The 22,406-nt window shown below is 53.2% G+C and overlaps 1 protein-coding gene across 1 annotated transcript; it reads right to left on the bottom strand.

Moving 5' to 3' along the window:
* Nucleotides 1-13,333: 13,333 nt before the first annotated feature.
* DNPEP (aspartyl aminopeptidase) lies at nt 13,334-21,464 on the bottom strand. The gene is made up of 15 exons (XM_075529499.1): nt 21,353-21,464; nt 20,744-20,837; nt 20,569-20,657; nt 20,352-20,465; nt 19,704-19,829; nt 19,414-19,544; nt 19,093-19,168; nt 18,886-18,993; nt 17,786-17,863; nt 17,028-17,111; nt 16,195-16,355; nt 15,836-15,875; nt 15,631-15,732; nt 13,974-14,141; nt 13,334-13,477 (listed from the first exon to the last, which is right to left on the bottom strand). Exons 1-15 carry the CDS (start codon nt 21,368-21,370, stop codon nt 13,427-13,429), a joined length of 1,440 nt encoding a protein of 479 aa, XP_075385614.1. The 5' UTR covers nt 21,371-21,464; the 3' UTR covers nt 13,334-13,426.
* Nucleotides 21,465-22,406: the final 942 nt, after the last annotated feature.

Below are 22,406 nucleotides of genomic sequence, written 5' to 3'. Positions count from 1 at the left end.
TGTTTCGTAAGTCTTTACAAAAAGGACTTTATAGATTGGTATCTATCAGACATATGGGCTGATAGCAGACTTAAGGACTTGGTCTGGCCTGGGCTGGGATGCTGTCTTAATGTACAATCACTCTTTATATAAAGCTCCTTCCTGTACACACGAGTGTCTATGAATTTGTTTCTCTAGTCCGCCCAGCCTAATCCCTTGGGCGAGGTTCCGATGTGCTGCCTCATAGAGGAGCCTCCTGCCCTCACTCAAGCCAATCAGAAAGGAGGGAACTCAGTTACTAAGTTCCTTGAGCAGAATGGCACTAGTACGTCACGATACAGCTCTTCCCACAGCGTCAGGCATTTGAGACGCAGCCACGTGGGCATTTAGCTTTGCCTTCATCACTGCAATATCACTGGCTTACTGTTTCTCAAATAGATTCATGTTCTTAAGTTTAAAAAAACAAAGAAAACTATAACTAGGAAATTAGTATCCCTGCGCCTCCTCGCCCGGAAGTGGGCTCGGTGCTGACTGACACCGGGTTTGGAGGGTGCATCTCCACTAGGCACTTGGAGCCGGGCTGCGCCCTTCCTGGTCTCTCCTGCTGGGATCGGATGATGACATCCCACCACTGGTGACTTAGGGGCGTCAAGGCCCCTGACCCAGTGCCATCTTTCCCCAGGAGTCAGTCGACCTGGGATCAAATCCAAGCATAGCTTCAGGCAGCGTTTTAGCTTCTCTGTGCTTAATTCTCTCATCTGTTAGGTGACAGGATTACTGTGATCTAGCCAGCTCTTTGTGCGCCGAGCTCTGTTGGCCCAACGGTGAAGCTAACAAAATAGATGGCAGTCCAGCGGAGAAAAGACCTGGCAATCTGTTCCTATAAGCTTGCAGTTAGAACACCTGACCACGGAGCCCTACTCTGTCCCATAGGGCCACTCACTGTGAGTCAGCATCAACCTGTGGACACATGGCACACACAGCCAGCTCACAGTGTTCCTAGGAAGATTAGTAAATTGCATATCTTCCAAGCTTTTAAATATAGGACTGGTGCACAGTAAGCCTTGAGTCACTTAGCTATTGTCTGTGACTCTCCTCCGGTCGCTGGCTTCTCCTGTGCACCGTGGAGGCTTCCCTCGCAAAGGTTCTCTCAAATCAGCTCACTCTTTTCCAAGGCCAAGTGTGCTTCTGTGGCCCTTCTGGTCATAGCTTGACCCAAGCCATGGTACGTTCAATCACTTCCTATGCATGTGACAGCTGGACGATGGATCAGGACCACCAGAGAAGAAGTGATGCAATTGATTGCGGCATTGGTGGATGTGTGGGTCTGGGTAGACTAGAGAATCAAATCCATAGATGCGCATGTATATACGAAAGAGCTTTATATTCAAGAGCAATTGAATATTGAGAAAACATCCCAGCCCAGTCCAGATCAAGTCCATAAGCCCAATATTAGCCCATATGTCCAATACTAGTCTATAAATTCCTCTTCAGACTCATGCAACACATGTAATGATGCTAAATGCAGGAAGATCACAGGCCAGTGGGTAGGAAGTCTTGTGGATCCAGTGGCAGCGGAAGCATCTCAGCGCTGGGAGGGGTCTTCACGTGGCTGCTCCAGCTCGAGGGCTCTAGCCTAGTTCCATGTGTCTTGTCAACAGGAATGTCTCACAAGGAGTGAGTGAGAGTCCCGCCTCCAGTGAGCTATTTATCTCCTTAGCGCCTCCGAATGACAGGCTAAACTCCACCCCTTCACTCTTAAGTCTCCAATTGACGACAGATTATGTAACCACTACAGAGAAGAATATTCACAGTGTTGTGACTGCCAGAAGAGGACACAAATCTGTCTTGGAAGAAGTACATTCATAATGCTCCTTAGACATGAGGCTGGTGAGACTTTGTCTCACGTACTTTGTGTTGTCAGGAATGATCAGTCCCTGGAAAAGGACATCTTGCATGGTGAAGTAGAGGGTCTTTCCTCAGCGACCTGGATTGACACAGGGGCTGCAACAATGGGCTGAAACCTTGCAACAACTGTGAGCATGGCACAGGGCCTGGAGTATTTTGTTCTGTGGAAATCAGGTCACTTTGAGTTTGAACCAACTTTAAGGCAACTAACAGCAGCCATGGTTTTTGTGACTCCCAAACAAGAACGAAGTGGAGCTAGGCAGATGAAGTGCTTGTGACGCACCAAGGAGACTGGACTGATTCTCCCTAATGGCACCCCTACCCCCCAACCCTGCTCTCTCCAAAGCATTAGAAACTCCGTGGCTTCAACGTGACACTGAAGCTTCACATGCACAACCTTTCACTCACTCACGCATTGATTCAACATGAACGTGCGGACGTTTCAAAGAAGGATCAGTCCTTCTCTGAAGAATGGAGAGGACCCGGTGGAGTGTGAAACAGGGTCTTATTTCATTCCAACGCATATATGTCCATTAAGGGGTAGAAGCTACTATTTTTCTGGCAATAGGAAGGAATTCCTCAAAATTAAGGTACCTCCCTTGTCAATCCTTATTTAGTCTTACTGGGCTCGGTCGTGGCTCTAGCGGGAGTGTGATTTCGTCTGTTAATAATGCAATGGGCCTGGACACTGACTTGACCAGTTTAATAAAAGTGCACACCTTAAAGAAAAATACATAAAACAAGGCAATGGGTATCTCAGGTCACTTATGGCCCTTACGACCCCTGCCCTGATTTGGGAACACCTCTTATCTCAGTGTCCTGTTTCATGGTTTTAGCTCTTAAAAAAAAAACAAACCACACACACAAAAATTGTATTAAGGGTTTATACAACCCTTATCACAATCCATACATATACATACATCAATGGTGTAAAGCACATCTGTACATTCATTGCCCTCATCATTTTCAAAGCATTTGCTCTCCACTTAAGCCCTTGGCATCAGGTCCTCTTTTTTTCCCCCTCCCTCCCTACTCCCCCCTCCCTCATGAGCCCTTGATAATTTATAAATTATTATTTTGTCATATCTTGCCCTGTCTGACGTCTCCCTTCACCCCCTTTTCTGTTGTCCGGCCCCCAGGGAGAAGGTCACATGTAGATCCTTGTAATCGGTTCCCTCTTTCCAACCCACTCTCCCTCTACCCTCCCAGTATCGCCTCTCACACCCCTGGTCCTGAAGGTATCTGTCCTGGATTCCCTGTGCCTCCAACTCCTATCTGCACCAGTGTACATCCTTTGGTCTAGCCAGACTTGCAAGATAGAATTCGGATCATGATAGTGGCGGGGGGTGGGGGGAAGAGGAAGCATTTAGGAACTAGAGGAAAGCTGTATTCTTCATCGGTGGTTTTAGCTCCTTTCAATCAATTGGTTCGACCCCATGGAAAGAACATCGGGCCACAGAAGTCCTCTGCTCTGTCTCTGTCTCTAACACTGTAGGGATCAAGGTTATGTGTCAAGTTGGCTGGGCTTCAGTTTGGCAGTTATGTTGTGGTGCAATTGTTCTCCATTGTGTGATGTGTCATCAATCCTAGCTTCTTTGCCTGTGGTTATGGTCCCACTTGGGAGTGAGTTGCTGGTTATATATCTGAGGGCACAATTCAAGGGAAGTACATCGTGAGTCATCACCTCACTAGATAGTTGAGATAGTTAAAGTTTATTGTGCCAACCGAGCCGATAAACACATGTGGGGTTAATTGAAGGGTGGATAGATAAATGGCTCAATGAGCCTCACCTTTCTAGTTCTCGGGTCTCTTTGCTTTCTGATGGGTGGAACAGGGTGCAGCTGCTTTAGCCAGCTTCCTGCTTCAGCTGGCAAGGCTCACTTAAGGCAAGACATCCCTGAGGAGAAGCCACATGGACCTACCCCGATGCAGGCCTGGGTGCTGGAGCAGCCATGTGGAGACCCCGGCCAGGGCTGAGATGCTTAAACATTCATGGATTCGGCGTTCCTCCTGCAGTCGGCATCATTGAGTGTGTTTTGTGAGATGAAGGAAGACTTTGTGGATCGGTGTCGGACATATGGGTTAATGTTGGACTGGTGAACTTGGGCAGCACTGGGCTGGGATGTTTTCTTGATGTGCATTTACCTTTATATAAAACTCTCTCTTATACATGAATTCCTGTGGATTTGTTTCTCTAAAGTACCTAGATTCACACAAGAGTGTAACTGGAATCATCCCTTACCCCAGTCACCATCCCCCCCATCTTTACTCAAGTCATACCCTTGCACCATCTTACAGTAGGGAGTTTCCTCAAGGCATGATCTGCATCCGATCCGTATGAGTGCCCTGACGAAGTAGATACTTCTGCTCTGGATCCTGCATCCAGCTCGACATCATCTCATCTCAACTGTTGGGAACTTGAGCCGAAGCCTGTCATCTGACTTGACTGGACGGCGTCTACAGTTTTGTAAGCCAGCAGCTTGCCATCTGACCTGACAATGTGGACTCTGTGGTTTCTACAAGCACACGAGTAAGGAGAAGCTTCCAGTATGTCGCCTGATCCACAGATTTTGTACTAGTTAGTCTCAATGAAATGGATTGACACGGCGGCTGCACTAATTGGCTGCGACAATGCCCTCAAACATAACCATTATGAGGCTGGTGCAGGACCGATATGGTCGTTACATAGTCTGCTGTCAATTTGAGACTTACGAGTGAAGGGGTGGAGTTTAGCCTGTCAATCAGGTCATAGTTTGATGACCTCATTTGGAGGTGCTAAGGAGATAAATAGCTCACTAGAGGAGGGTCACTCACTCCCTGCAAGACATTCCTGTTGAGAAGACACATGGAGCCACGTGGAATCCCCTGCCAGTGCTGAGATGCTTCCACTGCCACTGGATCCACAAGACCTTCCATCTACTGGCCTGTGATCTTCCTGCAATTGGCATCATTGCATGTGTTGCATGAGTCTGACGAGGACTTTATCGATTGGTATGGACATATCGGCTAATATCAGACTGATGGACTTGATCTGGACTGGGCTGGGATGTTTCTGAATATACAACTGCTCTTTTATATAAAGCTCTTTCTTATGCACATATGGCTTCTCTGGTCAGCCCAGACTGACACAACCGTCAGTGTTCCATTCTGTTGTACCAGGGATGGAACCCACTAGATGGTCCCTTAGAACAAATATACTCTGAATACAAGCCTTGTGCCCATTTTATGTTCCACAAATATCTTCTTTCACTTTGTGGTTTGTTTTCCAATTCTACAGTCTCCCAGCCAGACAAGTCACTTTTGAGAGGTGTCTTCCTTTAAGTAATGTCAACTCTGCCAATGTTTCCTTTTTTACTAAGTATTTTTGGTTTCTTGTTTAAAATATTCTCTTGCAGCAAGGTCATAAAGATAATGTATACGTCTTTAAAAAATTTTTTTATTCTTCAGCTAATAGAAGTAATTCCTGAGACCCTGAAGTCTATGGCGAAGGCTGACAATGGAAGGATTTGGTATGAGCCAGGTGGGCCTGGTGAAGTGGGCGTGGCATGAAGTGGGCGTGGCGACTAAACACAATGGAAGTCGTAGATCTATTCCAAGAAAACCCAGCCTCACAACCAGTGAGTCGATTCCGGCTTGTAGCAATCCTGTAGGACAACGTAGAACCACGCCTGTGAGTTTCAGAGAGTGTCACTCTTTATGGGAAGAGAAAGCCCTGTATTTCTCCCTCGGATTGGGTGGTGGTTTCTAACCGCTGACCTTGCAGCCCAGCATGTAACCATTACATCACAGGGTTAACAACGCCAGCTGCCGTCTCCACCCCTTGGATTTCACCTCCCCCGTTGCTGTGGCTTCTATGGCGCATGCAGTCTGCGGCCTCATCCTTCTCTGTGCACGGTCAGCACATTCACATCTTCCTCCACTTGGCTCTCATGGTTCATAGCTTTCTAACAAGATGGCACTGAGTCCGGGAGAAAGAGCGAGCCTGACTCTTTGTGGGCTACAAACCACACAGTCAGCAGCTTTTGCCATTTACATTTAGGTCTACAGTCAACTTGCAACTGATTGTGTGTATGGTGAACACTGGAATTTCATTTTCCAATTACCACAGCACAATTTATTGAAAAGATGATCTAAAATGCCATGGTCCCATAAATCCAGCATCCACATAGGCATGGATGTCCATTCAGTTCTACTGGTCAATCTTTCCTTGAACCAAAAACGTCTTGTCTTAATTATTATACTTTATAATAGGCTGGGGGAGCGGGGAGGGTAATCTCACGCCGTATCATCTTTCAGTGTCTGGGCTATTTCCACACGGTAGGTTTCTGGGATGCTGTACCCCTGTTCCTGCAGCTCAACACTGAAAGGATGCAGACAGCAGACTCACTTTTGTAAACCCAGCACCTTTTATGAGGGGAAGGGAAGTTGTGGGTAGGGCGCGCTCAGAGAGCACCGGCCGTCTCTGGAAAGCGTGCAAGGCTGCAGGGTAGGGGCCCTGCGCACAGCCGTTAAGAGGAGTCCACAAAATAAAAAGAGGAGTCCCAGAACAAAAACAAAGAGGAGGGGGTGAGCCCCCCGAGAGGGGGCATGTGTGCGCACAGCACGCACGGGAGAGATCCCACCCTCCACCTGAAAGGAAGCCACCTGAGTGGCCTGCCCTCAGTCTGTGCTGTTAATCCCCTTCTAGCCCACTTGGGGCGGGGTGGGATGTGGGCGTGGCTGAGGGTATTGGCCATTCTTACTGGCTGAATTCAGGCATGTGTGTGACACAATATTGCTGGTGTCTAGTGTGCACACCCAGGCTGACCTTCACCCGTTTCTAGGTGACCTGGGTCTGAGCATCCCCAGCTTTGGATGGTCCCCATTGGTGGCTGATGGCTGCCTGATTTCTTTCCAACCCTTTCGTGGTGTGGTCAGTTAATTTTTTGTGTCCCATTGGCATTTGGTGGAGACGAGCCCCCTCTCCCTAATCTTCCTACCTTTCACATATACATTATAGAATCAGCTGGTCAACTCCCACAGAAGAAGAAGGCAACTGGGGAGAACCTGTTGACATGTTTATCAGGCTTGCCCTGAGTCTATGTATCAACTTGAGGGCTAACTGACATTTTTACAATATTGGGTTTCAGCCACACAGAAGACAAATCTCCCAAATTATTTGGGCCTTCTTTATCTTGGTGTTTTATAATTTTCTCTAGAGACCTGGCATATCTATCATATTTATTCATAGACACTTGATTTTATGGTTTTTAGCAATTATCTTTAAAAAACTTTCATTTTCCAACCACTCATTGTTGGTATATAGAAATAGAATGGATGTATGTGTATTGATTTTGTCGGCCAATTTTCTTGATAAACTCCTAATTTAGATAATATATCTCCTGGATTTCCTACATAACCAATCATATCAGAAGTCAGCTTTGTTCTTTCTTTTTATTAGGGATGTTCTTTTTTTTTTTTTTAAATCAAAGCAACTTTAAAATAGGTCAAAAGGGAAATCAAATGATAAGATTTTACATGATAACCTAAGTATACCTACCATAATCAACTTTAAAAGGCTATATGTCTGAGAGCAAGCCTGTACACATCCCTGAACTCTGGTCAGAGGGTTTTTACCAGAGGCTTAACTAATCCATGTGAGGATCCTGCAATTTTCGGCTTCCACTGTCATTCATATCCTTCTGCAAACCAGGTACTAGTCTCTCCTTCAGATCTGGGTTTTATTATTTGTAATCCTTGGATCACACAGGTTGGTGTGCTTCTTTTGTGCGGACTTAGCTGATTTCTCACTTAGATGGCTGCTTATCTTTTAAGACCCCAGATACGATTCTTTCTGACAGCGAAGCTCTGTCTGGTTTCTTCATTGCACTTTGCTATAGTACCCATCTCTTCAGGGGTCTCTTCAAGAGGGCGAACATCAGTGGTCTTGGAGTAAGACCTGCATAGGTTTAAGCCCCGGCTCCTTCTTTATTTCCATGAGTCTCAATTTTCCAATACGTAAAATGGAGGTAATTATTCTAGTGTCACAGGCTTGCTATAAGGATTGAGTGCGGTCAAGCATGTAAACACTTAGCACGGTGCTCAAGCCCAACAGACAGTGACCATTATTCCTTGAGAGACGGTAGTGGCCAACGGGATACCTTCTGGAGGCAGGCACTCTAGACCAGATGGGTTTTTATCTTGGCTCCTTCTCTTTCAAGTTAACTTGCCTTGGACAACCTCATCTTGCAGTCTTGGTTTCCTCATAAAATTATCCATCCTTTGAAGGTAAATAAGTGGCCATCTAGCTCAGAAACAACAAAGCCTACATGGAAGAAGCACTCCAGCCTGTGTGATTACGAGTTGTCGAAGGGATGAGGTATGAGGCATCAAAGAACAAAACATATGTGAATGAGGGGGAGTGTGGAGTGGAGACTCAAAGCCCTTCTAGAGGCAACTGGACATGCCCTTATGGAAGGGTCGTGGAGAGGAGATGAGCCAGTCAGGGTGCAGGATAGCAACAATGAAACATACAACTTTCCTCTAATTCCTACATGCTTCCTCCCCACCACTATCATGATCCCAATTCTACCTTACAAATCTGGCTAGACCAGAGGATGTACACTGGTACAGATAGGAACTGGAAACACAGGGAAGCCAGGGCAGATGATCCCTTCAGGACCTGTGGTGAGAGTGGTGATACCGGGATGATGGAGAGAGGGTGGGGTAGAAAGGGAGAACCGATTACAAGGATCTACATATAACCCCCTCCATGGGGGACGGACAACAGAAAAGTGGGTGAGGGGAGGCAAAAAACACAGCCGGTGGGTTCTCTATGCCTTCTTCCAGTTGTTCCACCTGAGCCCATTGATGGGGCCACCTGTCAATCCATCTCGTCCTGGTCTTCCTTCCCCCCAGCCCCTCTACCACAAAGCCCAGGCTTCAAGTTGCATGACCCACATCTTCTTGAGGCAAAAGAGCAGATAAACTGTGAAACAGTTCAACACAACAGTGGCCGTGGCGAGCCTCGGTGATGCTGGGGCACGGTCGGCCCATGGCTTTCCACTGGGCGGTCTGGGTGAACTGGCGGGAGAATGTACAAAAACTCACTTTAGACCCGCACACTGAAACCAGGGTCCTTGGCGGGTTTGGGGGACAGGAGCTGGGCAGGCAGGGGGGGGGTCCAGACGACGTCTCAACTTGCCAGTCAGTGATGCGGGTCCCTCGAAGCCCGAACCCTCGAACGTCGTCGTCGTAGGGTCCCGAAGCTGCTCTCTTTCCTTTCTAATGATGTTCTTCACCCCTTTGCTTACCAAGTCTCTGAGGACTTCAGTGTAGTGTTGAATGGAAAAGGCTTAGCAGGCCTTTTTGCAGATTCTCCATCTCAATGGAATTGGAATATATGCCATTCAGGTTTCCCCCAAGCAGCCAAGCCAGGAGACCAGATCAGAGGGAAAACCTTCAGCCAGAAGCGGGAGGAGTGTGGGGAGCCAGCCTGGGGAGTTTGACCTAGAAAGGGATGTGGACCCCGGCTGCTGTCTGCGGAGAGCCAGTGCCAGATGCGGACTTCAGAATCATGGGACCAACCAGGCGAAGGGGCTGGGAATCTAGATGCACACATTAGTTCCATGCTAAATTGGGTATTTGTGGCTTTGTATTATTCTGCTTTGGGCTTTTAGTTGATGTTTTAACTTAAAGAGAGTGGGCATCCTTGTCTCGTTCCTGCTCTTGGCAAGAGAACTTTCAATCTTTCACCTCTAAGTATGACGTGTTAGCTGTGGGCGCGAACACTCCTGGCGATGGCGAGGGTTGCTCTGGGGCATGGGGCATGCATTCCTTGGCCTTCCACTCGCCAGGTGAGCGGGGAACTGGGCCACAGCAGAAAGGAGCACTGGTCCACGCCCCGCCCCCTCAGCCAGAAGTAGGCGGGGCTCTCAGCCCTGGAGGCGGGGCTGTGCTCCGGAAGTGAACGCGAAGAGGACCCGGGTGGGGTCCTGAAAGTTGTCTTCTACAAAGGCCTTCAACATTTCACTCTAGAAAGGGCGCCTGCAATCGTGGAGAAGAGTACCTCAACTTGGACGTCCTACTGCAAATCGGCAATAAGCACAAAACTCCCAAGGAGAAATTTCCAAAACAACAAACCATTTGCAGTCCCCAGTGGGTAAGAGCAGCGGTCTAAATCCATTTTCCTAGACGGCCTCCCCGACAGAAGGAGAAAAATGAAACCGAAAACCAAACCAACGAACAATCACCCAAGTTTGACAGCATGATGATCCACGCGACTCAAGGTCGGGTCCTATAGGAAATCGCAGAGCCACCCCAGAGGGATTCCAAGACTGTGAGTCTGTATAGAAGCAGATTGCCCATCTCAGGGCGCTTAACTGCTTTGTCAGCAAGGCTCCTTACAACATAATTAACAAAAACAACATAAAAATTCAAAATTAAAATAAAAGCGAATAAAAAAATTAAAAAGACAAAACCCACATCCATTGCCATCAAGTTGATTCCAACGTACAGTGATCCTATCTAAGGGTTTCTGAGATTGAACGGCTTTACAGAGCAGAGAGCTTAATCTATCCCCCGTAGGTTGGCTGGTAGGTTTGAAGTACCAATTGTGTTAGTCCAGGTTGATTAGGGAAACAAATTCAGAGGCATTCACATACATATATAAGAAAGAGCTTTATATCAAAGAGTAATTGCATATTAAGAAAACATCCCAGCCCAATCTAGATCAAATCCATATGTCTGATATTAGCCCTTGTCTCCGATACTAGTCTATAAATTCCTCTTCAGACTCACACAGCACATGCAATGATGCTGAATGCAGGAAGATCACAGGCTGGTGGGTGAAAAGTCTTGTGGATCCAGTGGCAGTGGAAACATCTCATGGCTCTGGCTGCCATCAGCATGGCTCCAAGTGGCTTGTCAACAGGAATGTGAAGCAGAGAGTGAGTGCATCCCACTACCAGGGAGGAAGAGAGGAAATTCCCAGAATCCTCATGAGAAGGCCGTGCCCACAAGGAGGCATCAGGCTGTGACCTGATTGACAGGCTAGACCCCACCCTTTCATTTTCTTACTACCCTCAAGTTGACACAAGATTATGTAACTACCACACCAACTTTGTGGTTAGATGCCTAACCCCCAGCGCCACCAAGGCTCCTTAGCCCAACATTGAACCAAAACAAAGTCAAACTCACTGCCATCGAGTCAATTCTCACTCGTAGCAACCCGACAGGACAGAGTAGACATGCCCCTGTGAGCTTCTGAAGCTGGAATCTTCATGGGAGCAGGAGGCCTCATCTTCTTCCCAGAGAGCAGTTGGGAGACTTGCCGTGAGCGATGCAATGTGCAGCCCACTACCCCTGCAGGGCACCTTAGCTGAAGCTGAGGGTGGCAAAACCTGCGGGCCCTGATGATTGCGTGCTGCTGCCTGCCGTCTGCTTCCCGGCAAGGCAATCCTGCCCTCAGCATTGACGGGAGGCAGCAGCCTTGTGGGCCATCGGCCCTGGCCAGAGTCTGGGAGTTGTGATGCTGCAGCATGCTAAGGCAGTCACTGCCATGCCTCCCATGAACAAAACGGGGTGGGGGGCAGGAAGAAAAGAAGATGTTAGGGAAAAAACAACAAGAAGAAATTCTTACACAGGAGAATTTGAGGGTGGGAGAGGCCCAGAAGGTTAAAAAGGCGATGCTTGAGTTGGGATTTGAAGGAAAGAAAAACAGGTGAGCTGGAGACGTGGTGGAGGCACCCCCGGCCATGGACAACCCAACCAAACCAGAACCAAACTCACTGCCATCGAGTCGGTGCACTCAGTGCGACCCCACAGCAGTACCCTCGTGGCGGCAGGGTAGACTGCCCGTGGGTTTCCGAGGCTGCCCCGCTGTATGGCATGGAAACCTCATCTTTCTCCTGAGGGGCGGCTGCTGGTTTCTACCTGCTGACCTTCGGGTTCGTATAACCCACCACGGCAACAGCATGCGACAAACACCGCGCGGTGCTAAGGACGCTCTCCCTCCGTTCTTTCCATGCTAACACACATGCGCTCTCTCACAGAAAAGGAGGCTGGTACACACGGACGGGGCCAAGACCTCTGTGTCACCCCCATTCCAGAAATCCACGGATAGTTTAACGGGCATTCCCCCGGCATTTCCTGGTAGGCATACAGACAGACACGACTGCTTGGTGAAACAGTTTTGCACAAATTACACCACAAACCGGAAGTCTGCGACTTGCTTTGCCCTCTCCACAATCGTCTCTCCATGCTAGATTTTACGGGCTTTTGCGACTACTAAATAATATAAACATTTCATGGTCTTCAGCTTTGCCGTGGGTCTTTCTGCTGATTCTGATTTCTTTTTTTAAAAACAGTTTATTAGGGGCTCATACAACTCTTATCACAATCCATACATACATCAATTATATAAAGCACATCTGTACATTCTTTGCCCTCATCATTCTCAAAGCATTTGCTCTCCACTTAAGCCCTTGACATCAGGTCGTCTTTTTGATTCTGATTTCTTGTTGCTCAACCTCATGAGGAGCTCTCTTGGTCACGCGAGGGGCGGAGCTTCAAAAAGCGGGTGGGGAAATCTCATTACCTGTAGTCCCCTCGTGTTGACTTGTTTTTCTCTCTCCTTTTGTAAGCTAGTATAGTCCTGCCAGGATCCCCAGTGGCATGGTGGTTCAGCTGTGATCGGAGAGGTCAGCAGTTCGAGACCACCAGCCACTCCTCAGGAAACAAGAAGGGCTTTCTACTTCTCTGAAACGCCCCCCTTGGGGGGACAGTTCTACCCTGTTCTGTAGGGTCACTGTGAGTTGGCATGACTCCAGGGGGGTGAGGTTGTTTTTCTGGCTTATGGTTCTGCTGGAACAAAAACCCAAGTTTATGTATTGACAAAGAACCGCAGCCACGGCGGCGCACGGCTGACCTCCTCAGAGCGCCAAGTGTCAGAGAAGCAGGCTCCCAGGTCTTTATTCCGAAGCGCCCCTGGTGAACCTGTTTCCCACCTTTGGTGAGCTGCCAAGCACCGGGGCTGCCACGCTTCCACACAGACAACCGCTTGGGAAGGACACTGGTCAGCAGAGTCGTCTTGGTGGGAGAGTAGCTTAGCTTCCAGCAGACAGGCCCTGCGCAGTCTGCATGTTTCCAGGGACTGCCAGTGTACTGACAGGGGCGGCTCTTCTCTCTGCAGCTCCTGTGCGGCCCAAGGCGGCGGCTCTGACTTGGGGATGATTAGAGCCACTTCCAGGGGAAGGGAAAGCTGGGGTGGGGGATGGACATGGCTGTGGGCCCAGCCCACCCTTCACACCATCAAGACCTTGAGAGACTGGAAGATTTGAATGTGGCCTTCCATCACCTCCCAGGAGCTGTGGGCTCCAACTTCCTCCCGCTCCTTTGGCCCCCAGACTCATACCAGGCTCATTCTGACCCACCCGCCCATCTCCAAATAAGTCAGGCAAAGTGAGCGTGAGTGAAAAAATCCACTTTAATCCTCCAGCGCCAGCTCTGCTGCGAAGCGCCCTCTCAGGGTAAAGGGTGGAAAGGAAGTTCCCAGGAGGCTTCAGTCCACGAGGAGGTTGCGGCTCAGGGAGGGGAAGAGCTCAAAGAAGCCCTGAAAGGGGAAGCAATATGGATTTGGAATGGAGGGATGGGGCATGGGGGGGGGGGAAGGGGAGCCTGACAAAGACACCCCCTGCTATGTACCTCTTCCCCAAAGGGGCGTCCTTGCTTCCTTTATTGTTTGACCACAGTCCCAGCCTCAGCACCCCATTCCCCTTGAGGGTGGGACAAGGGCCTGAGCCTTTAGGGCAGTGGTTCTCAACCTGTGGGTTTCCACCCCTTTGGGGGTCCAACGACCCTTTCATAGGGGTTGACCGACTTAGAACAGTGGCAAAATGACAGTGATGAAGTAGCAATGAGAACCATTTTATGGTTGGGGGGGGGGTCACCACCACACGAGGAACTCTGTCAGGAAGGTTGAGAACCACTGCCTTGAGGGGAAGGCTGCACCCAGCACCATGCGGCCGGCCGCCCTCAGCCAGGCCGGCCACTGACAGAGCGCTGCGGTGCGAGGTGCAGGCTGTCTGAGGCCCGGAGGTGGGCGTTACCTTGAAGAGCGTGAGGGTCTGGAGCACGCCGGTGGTGCAGGCAGTCTCCCGGATGGAGTGCATGGCCAGCTGCGGGCTGCCCAAGTCCAGGACCCGCAGCCCCAGGCGAGAAGCCAGGATGGGCCCGATGGTGGTGCCGCAGGGGGAGTCGTTGCGGACCATGAGGTCCTGGAAAGGGAGAGGGGCTGGTGAGCAGTGCTTATTAAGGCCCAGAGAAATCGGCCTGAGCGAGCGGGGCCTGAGAGCCTGTCCAGTCTGCCCAGGGGAAGGGGCACTGGTGAGAGACTCCACCACTGACCAGAGAGCCCTCAGGGAGTAGGGCCCATGCATCGGGCTGCTAAACGCAAGGCCGGCAGCCAGCCGCCAGCCACTTGGAGGGAGAGACAGGGTCTCCACTCCTGTAGTCACGGTCTCCCTGTCCTATGGGGCCGCTGTTGGTCAGCATCGACTCGAAGGTTTGCCTAATGAAAACGTTGGCAGATCCAGCCCACACCGCGGCTCCAGGTGTGATGATTACAGACCGGGAGATCCCCTGGGCAGTTTCCCTTGACCTGTCGAGTTTGAATCTGCCCGAGTCAGAATCAGCCAGGGGGCACACACCAGCTCCCCCGAGAGGCTGGAGGTGACCATAGAGCCAGGCCGCCAACACTAAGTGACAGACCTCAAGGCAGTGTTTGCCAGGTTGGCCCAACTCTCCACCTGCCCTTCACAACCCATCTCCACATGGTAGCCCAGAGGCCCAAGAGAAAGTGAGTTCCTACCCCACCCCTTGCCCTCTTGGTTCCCCCCCCCCAGCGCAAAGAAAAAGCAGTCAGTAATCTTAGTGTTCGTGAAAATATTGCTGCTGACATTTAAAATTGCTCTCTTGGTATTCTGGAGGACCCCTAACAGGAACGCCAGGGAACAAGGCATTCTGGGTCAGAGGGAAGACCATTGTGAACTGCAGGAATGGAAGTCCTGGCCGTGCTTACTCTCAGAACGGGATCCTCTCAGGGCGGCCTCCTCAACAGCAAGGCCTTGGCTCTGCCCAGGGCAGGGCCTGTGCTAAGCAGCAGAGGGAGCCCTGGGTACTGGGCATCAAGGTGCCAGGGTCCTGGTCCTAACCCTGCCAGGACTGACTGCTTGTATGGGGAGGCACTTGACCAGGCAGAGCCCCTTACACGCACACATGCACACGCTCTCGGTGTGCACAGAGGAGGAATCAGGCAGGTGATCTCTAAGACAAGAGGAAGAGTCGTCTTTGGGCAGGGGTGTCTCAGGTTGTCCAGCCATACACTTGCTTTATGGAAGCTCGGGGTGTGAGAGACACCGAGGAACTGAGGGGTGCAGGGTGATGCTGGGGAAGACACCCCCACTCTGCCAGGAGCACACTGTACTCACAGAAACCCGGCCAAGCAGACATCACTCCCAGCCCCATTTGAAGGTGCAACTGAGACCCAGTGAGGTTGGGAGAGTTACCTAAGACCATCCTGCCAGCACCTACCACACACAATGGGCAGTGAGCCCAGCTCAGGCCCTTTCTAGAACCTTCCTCCTCTCTCTACTGGGCCCCCTCTTGACTCAAATCCTCTTCAGCACCCCAACCTCTGGGGCCTATCAGCTTGTGCCCCACCACCCTACCCCCACTGACATGCCTTCCCAGGCAGCCCCACCTCACCTGCAGGGGCACCCCGACATTGTTGGCCACTTCCCGGATCAGAGCTTCGGAAATGGCCGTCGAGGCGTAGCGCTGCTTGCTGTTCACCTTGATGACGGGGCCCTGGAGGAGGGGAGGCAGCGACCGTTAGTGAGGTAGATGGGGACATGCCCAGAAAAACCAAGACCAGGCCACCTGGGCCCTGAGCAGGCTGGGGACAGCTCACCTTGTGGAATAAGGGCCGGTGGTTCTCCTCATGCTTGTCCCTGTGGGTGGGCGGGCGGGATGGGCAGGTCAGGGCAGTGACACTGAACAGGAGCCACCTACATCACCCTCCTCCTCCCAGAGCAGGCATGACTAATCCATCACTGTGCCCCGGCTAGCCTCTCACTCAGGCCAGTGCCAGTCTGTGTCACGAAGCCCACTCAACAAGCCACGATGGTCAGCACATGACTCTGGCCACGCTGGGCTTGGGGGCAGCCAGCAGGAGGTCCTTACTGAGAATGGGTAGGGCAATGGCTCAAGTCAGGTCTGGGGGTGGGGGTACCCTGAAGGAGGCTGTGCCGGGCCTGTGGTCTGACTCACAGGTAGTTGGGGTGCACTGCGTGGGCCATGTCGGCGCTGATCATGAAGGACTTGGGCACGGCCTCTTCGAAGGCCGTCAGGTGCTGGGCGGAGCTAGAGATTCTCCGCAGCACCAGCTCCGTCAGCAGCGACTGTGCCCCCTGGGCACTCTCCGACCCCACCTGGAGACAGCAGGGCGCCGGCTTTGGGGGTCTGGGCCCGGGAGGCCAGGTCCCAAAGTCCAGAATGGTCCAGGATCCCACCCACAGAATGCCTGGAGCAGGGAGTCCAACTTGGGGGCTTACGAGTAACCTCCCCAACTCCAGGAGCCTGGGCCTGTGTCACTGATACCGTGGCGGCAGCAGGGCCTCATGACGCACAGTCAGCCCCGTCTCTCCTGCAGCTGGGCTGAGCGCTAGCTAGTGGGGGTCAGCAGAGGTGAGATTTGTGGGCTGTGCCCTTTAAAGGCATGGCTAGACAGTCCGCCCCTGGCCTTGCCCGCACCCCCCGCTTGCCATGTGGACATGATGGAGGTGCTGGGGGGCAGCCACCCCCACCCACCGCACAAGATGCTGGCTCTGGCCTGTGCATCTCCAGGAGCGAAAGTGAGAGGGCTGCACGGGCCTCTATGACAGTGTCCTGGCACTGTCCCTGTCCCCAAGGAGCTCGCCATGTGGTAGAGGTACAGACACAGGAACTGTGGTCACACAAGCAGAAAACAGTGGCAGCCCAGCAGCGGCCCTGTGCCCTGTCCCCACACCCTGTCGGCGGGGCCCAGAGTGGCCCTGGGTGGTGGAAGGCGCCCAGCACAGGTTGGTAGTGGCCCAGGACCCCTCTCCAATCCCCGCACGTACCTCTTCATTGTCGTACAGCGCGATCATACGCACATGGGGCTCCATGGCCAGCGAGGTGGGGGCAGCACAGGAATCGATCAAGGCCTGGCGGGGGACAAGAGCGTTGCTGTCCCCACTGCCTCCAGGTACCCAGTCCCGTAACCTCGGAGGTTCAGGCTGCCCAGTGGTCCAGACGCCCATGACCAGGGGGGAGTGGGCTTGGTTTCTCAGGGCACTACCTGGTAGGGGGAGTGTATGTGCTAGGGAGTCTTTTCAGCTGGGACAGGGGACACCATCATTGGGGTGCCGGTCCCTGACTCCTGTCCTCGAACAGGGCCAGGGAGGGGGGAGGGGAGCGGAGAGTCCACAAAAAGACCTTGAGGCCATAGGGCAGATGGGCTGAAATCTGAACAGGTGACCAGATTCCCCCAAGGCTACCAGAGCGCTAGCAACAGAACAGGTGTCACAGGAGAGAGAACAGGACAGGCGGGTGGCCAGGGCAAGGGGGAAAAGGAAGTGACCTGGGGTGGAAGGTGGGTGACAAGGGGAAGGTAGCAAGAGAAGGCAGGGTGGGTGTGAGTAGGGTGGAGGGAGGTGGGCGGTGCTGCCCTCTGAGGCAGTAAGCAAAAGCGCCCCAGGATCTCTTTACCCCAGCTAGCGACAGGGCAGGCAGGAGCCCGGGGCATGATGCTCAGCCTGTGACCCACCCAGTCCCTGCAGCCCTCCCTCTAGGCCACCCCCATGACGGTGCCCGTGCCCGCTGTCTGGCAGCCGCTCACCTGCAGGGCACAGAAGCAGCTGTGCAGGTTGTCCAGTCGAGGGGCAAAGATGAACTCCTCATAGGCCCCACCCAGGACCTGGCAAGACAGGACAGCCACCCTGAACTGCAGCCCCACCTGCTCCTCTGCAGCACCCAGGCAACAGATCCTCCGGGGTTTCCAAGCAACCTCACTGACCCCGAGCAGCTGATCCTATTGTCCCTGGGGCTGTGAGGGCTACTAGGTGGAGGTGAAGGGTGGTAGGCGGAGGCCTAATGCTTACTGACCAGTGGGACAGGAAGGGTAACAAAGAAAAGCGAAGGACAAGGGTGGAAGAAAAGACTAAGCCTCAGGGAGTGCTGTGCATGTTCAAACAGGACAGGCATCCAGCCAAACCCACTGCTGTGGAGTCCCTGAGCAACAGAGCAGAACGGCCTGGAGGGCTTTCTTGGCTGGAATTGTTTTTTTTTTACTGTGGAACAACTGGTGGCTTTGAACTGTTGACCTTTCTGTTAACAGCTCAAATCATAACCACTACACTAACAGGGCTCCACTTGGCTGGAATCGTTATGGGAGAAGTTCATCAGGCCTTTCTTCTGTGGCACCAAGGAGTGAGTTTGAACTGGCAACCTTTAGACTCATCGTCACCACGTCCCTGAGCCACAGGCTGTCTCAGCAACCTCCTGCTGGCAAGGCTCCAGGAAGAGGACCACGCCCAGGCCTTTCGCCTGAGAAGGTCTGGGGCCAGTGTGGGCGTGACCCCCTGCACAGAAATGCCAGGGTCCCTGTAAGAGAGGCCCCAGCTGCAGGAGTTGAGGTTCTCAAACCCACCTGTTACAGAACCAGCCCTGGTGGCGCTGGGAATTAGGCACTCGGACTGCTAAACTCATGGTCAGTGAGTCAAACCCAACAGCCACTCCAAGAGAGAAGTGTCTGGCTGCTCCAACACACACTCAGTGTCTTGGGAACCCCACCCAGGGGCACTGCAGTGGGGCTTGGGGCTTTCCCTGGGGGAACAGGGTGGTCTCTGCTGGAACTGCACAAGGAGAGTACTTGGGGGCCTGGTGAGCATGCTGGGTGCTCCAGGGGCCACATTAGGGGGTGGGGGCCGAGCTCCTTACCGCGGGCTGGGTGTCAGCCAGACAGAGCTCCATCTCCACGATGTCCTCTGGGGTCAGTCCCAGGTGGGCGCAGAGCAGGGACATAAGGACAGAATGGTGCCGGTCATCCTGCAGGATGGGAGGGTGCTGGGAAGAGGGTCTGGCCCCCTCCCCTCCCCTCTCAGAGTCCCCTGCCCATGCCCCCCTTGTGGCAGGGGCCCCTCTTACAGCAGCGTTGAGAGGGCCAGGCTCAGGTGTCCCCTTCTCCAGTTCCTCCTGGATGGCTGTGGCCAGAATGGGGACTCTGGGGAGAGAAGTGTACCAGGGGGGTGTAGGGAGGGCTGGTGGGCACAGCCATCTCCCAGAAGGAAAGCGCCCTTGCCCTCCGACTTCTAGCCCTGGCCCTCGGCAGAGCTTTGAGGGCGCAAACACACCGTTCACGGTGAGATGGCAGTCTCCTAGGGGCCACTCGGGCTCCCCGCACCGCCCCCCCCACACACACACAGTGCCACACCTGGCCCTCTAGCCACTAGGTCCAGCCTGACTCACAGGTGCATCTCCGTGTTGGGTCCAAAGTTCTCATTGATGTTCCTCTGCAGATGGATGGCCAGGTGTGGGATTCGGAGGATGGGCCGCTCCACATGCACCAGCCGCTGCTCCAGCCGGCCTGAGGTAGGGCTCTGTGGGAGAGCCCCACATCACCCAGACCAATCAAGGAGTCTTCCCCTTTCAGCAGGGCAGCCTATCTGCCTCCACCCCCACCCCCACCCACCCCCGGGGACTTCACTACAGGTAGCCCACAGGGAAGTAACCATCAATCTCCAGCCTCCAGTTCCCACCTTGACAATGACACGTCCGGCCAAAGTCAGGTCCCGGTCAAACCAGGTGCTCCAAATGCCACCGCCATAGGTCTCCACGCCCACCTGGTGGAAGCCCACCTGGCTGCGGCGAGACCGGCGTTTCACCTAAGCATGGAGTGGGGGGCAGAACAGTCAGAGGGGCAAATGAGAAGGTGGGTTTCACTGCCGGAGCACCCAGGCGCCGAGACAAGATGCCTGCAGGACCCTGTCCTCCAGAATTTCCATTTCCTGTTTAGGCCAAACTCAAGCCAAGAACAAGTTAAGGAACACAAAGCAAAATACTAGGTGGGATGGAAGGCAGAGGGGATGGAGTAAGCCCACTAGGGACTAAAGAAATTGAGTGACTCATGAGGCCCCCAGGTGAGGTACAGTGGATCTGTAGGGGATAGACCCACAGGGGTTTCAATGGCTGTGAAATTTCCAGAGTACGATCACCAGGCCTTTCTCCAGAGGTACACTGTGATTCTCATAGCCAATCTGGGAATATAACCATCTGCCTGTCATGATCTGGGCCAGCCAGACACTATGGGGCACGGAGCCTCCAGTTTGGACTCCTGGCTCTGTCCTAGTTCCTCTTCCCCTTGCACCCCGCACCCAAGCACCCTCAGCACAGGCCCAGCTCCTTACCCGGAGACAGGGGCTGTCCGTGTGAGCGCCAATGAGGCTGAAGCCATTGCCGGGTACATACTGGCCGCCCACAGCAAAAGCGATGATGGTGGAGGAGTTCCTGGTCAGAAAGTACTGGGGGAGGGGGCAGGGTTAGCCTGCTGGCTGGCACACAGACTTTGAGCTACCGCCAGGTTGCACGGTCTCTCTGCCCCTGCCCCTACCCCACCCCGCGTACCTTGTTCTCAGGTTTGATGTCCCAGCTGTCGGTCTCCTTGAGTTCATGGAAGCCTGCCTGGAGGAGGCGGCTGCGGCACTCAGCCACAACTGTTCGGAGAGAAAGCTCTCACAGCTACGGACACCGGTGGGGGCCACACCAGGCTTCCCCCTCCTTCCTGGCCCTGGTCACTTACCATGAAAGGGGGAGGGGCTCCGGTTGACGAACTTGAGGAGTTCGCGGGCCGCGGCCTGCACGGCCTCTTTGCGGGCTCTGCCGGTCATGGCCACCTATGGGAGCAGGGCGCGGAGAGTCCGAGGAAATCTGGACCGCTGACCTGGTACCCAAGCTCGGAGGGGCCCTATCCCCACCCAGGCGAAACCGAAGCTCCGAACTCGAGCTCGACTTCCGCGCTCTCCAACAGAAAGGCCCCAGGTCTCAGGCCAAACCCCTTCGGCCAGTCTACGCCCCCGCGCCCCAGCCCAGGACGCCCCGCCCCCAATCTGAGCTCCGGCCGACTCCCGGAACCCCACCCCTGTCCCCGCCCAGCGAGGACGACCCGGTCGCTCCCCAACTCGGCTCCGGGACTGGCCGCTACTGCGAGCCCATCCGCACCTCGTGCGTGCCCCATCCTGGGGCCCCAGCTGCGATCCCCAAGGCACCTGTCTCCTCCCCGCCCCCCCTGCCGGTCCTCGCTGACCCCTTTCCACCTTTCGCTTTCGTTTGGGGTGGGACCTCGGCCGTGGGCCCGAGCGGTCACGAGGCTGAGGCTGGGGCGGAACGGGGCCGAGCGGCGGGCTCCTACCTGCATGGCCTCGCGCATGGGGCCCAGTCCACCGACCGGCCCGAGCGCTCACCTCCCGGCCTGCGCGCCCCCTCGTGCAGCCGGCGGCGGCGGGCGCCCCCTGCCGCCCAGGAGGTGCTAGCACAGCCGCGCACCTCGCCCCGGGCGGCTGAAAGGCACCCGGTGGCCCGCTCCCAGGGCTGAACGCTGCCAGCCTCCGGTGGGTGCCGAGCCCTCTCCCTCTCCCTCTCCAGCGCCCGCCTGCGATAACGAAAGCATCACGGCTAATGCCTGAGCTAACAGATGGCAGAGGCGGGCTGGGCTGTAGGACCAAACGATTCGATTTCAGAGCCCCGCATCTTTTCTGGGTCTTTTTCTAAAAACCTAAGGATTTGTTAGGAGTCCCTGTGTGGCACAGAGGGTTAAACGCTAGTCTAGCTGCAGAGGTTGGAAGTTCAAGTCCGTTCAGAGGCTCCTGAGGAGACGGGCCTGGAGACCTACTTCCAAGAGGGCATGGCCTTGGGATCTATTTAGAACAGCTTGACTTGGCACACGTGGGGTCACCAGCAATTGGCATCAACTGGGTAGCAACTAGTAACACAGTATTAATGTACCACAGGGGCTCTGGTGGTGTAGTTGTTATGCATTGTACTGTGATCTTCAAGGTCAGCAGTTCAAAGCCACCAGCTGCTCCTCAGGAGAAGAAGGAGGCTTTTGATTCCTATGAACAGTTAGGCTTCTTCCCTGTCCTATAGGGTTGCTGTGAGTTGGAATCGACTCGATGGCTGTGAAGTTGTTTGTTTGTTTTAATGATTTTATTGGGGGCTCTTAAAGCTCATAACAATCCTTACATCATTTGTATCAAGTACATTTGTACGTAAGTTGTCATCATCATTTCCAAAACATTTTCTTTGTTTCTTTCTGAGACCTTGGTGTGAGCTTCTCTTCCCCCCTCCCCCACCCTCATGGACCCCTGATAAATTGTAAATGATTATTATATTCATATCTTACACCGCCCGCTCACTGTCTCCTTTCACCCACATTTCTGTTGTTCTTCCTCCTGGGAAGGAGGCAG

This window comes from Tenrec ecaudatus, chromosome 13 (assembly GCF_050624435.1).
Source record: "Tenrec ecaudatus isolate mTenEca1 chromosome 13, mTenEca1.hap1, whole genome shotgun sequence".
Taxonomy (NCBI): domain Eukaryota; kingdom Metazoa; phylum Chordata; class Mammalia; order Afrosoricida; family Tenrecidae; genus Tenrec; species Tenrec ecaudatus.
Note: the sequence above shows the minus strand (reverse complement) of the source record. Positions and strands in the feature narration are given on the sequence as shown.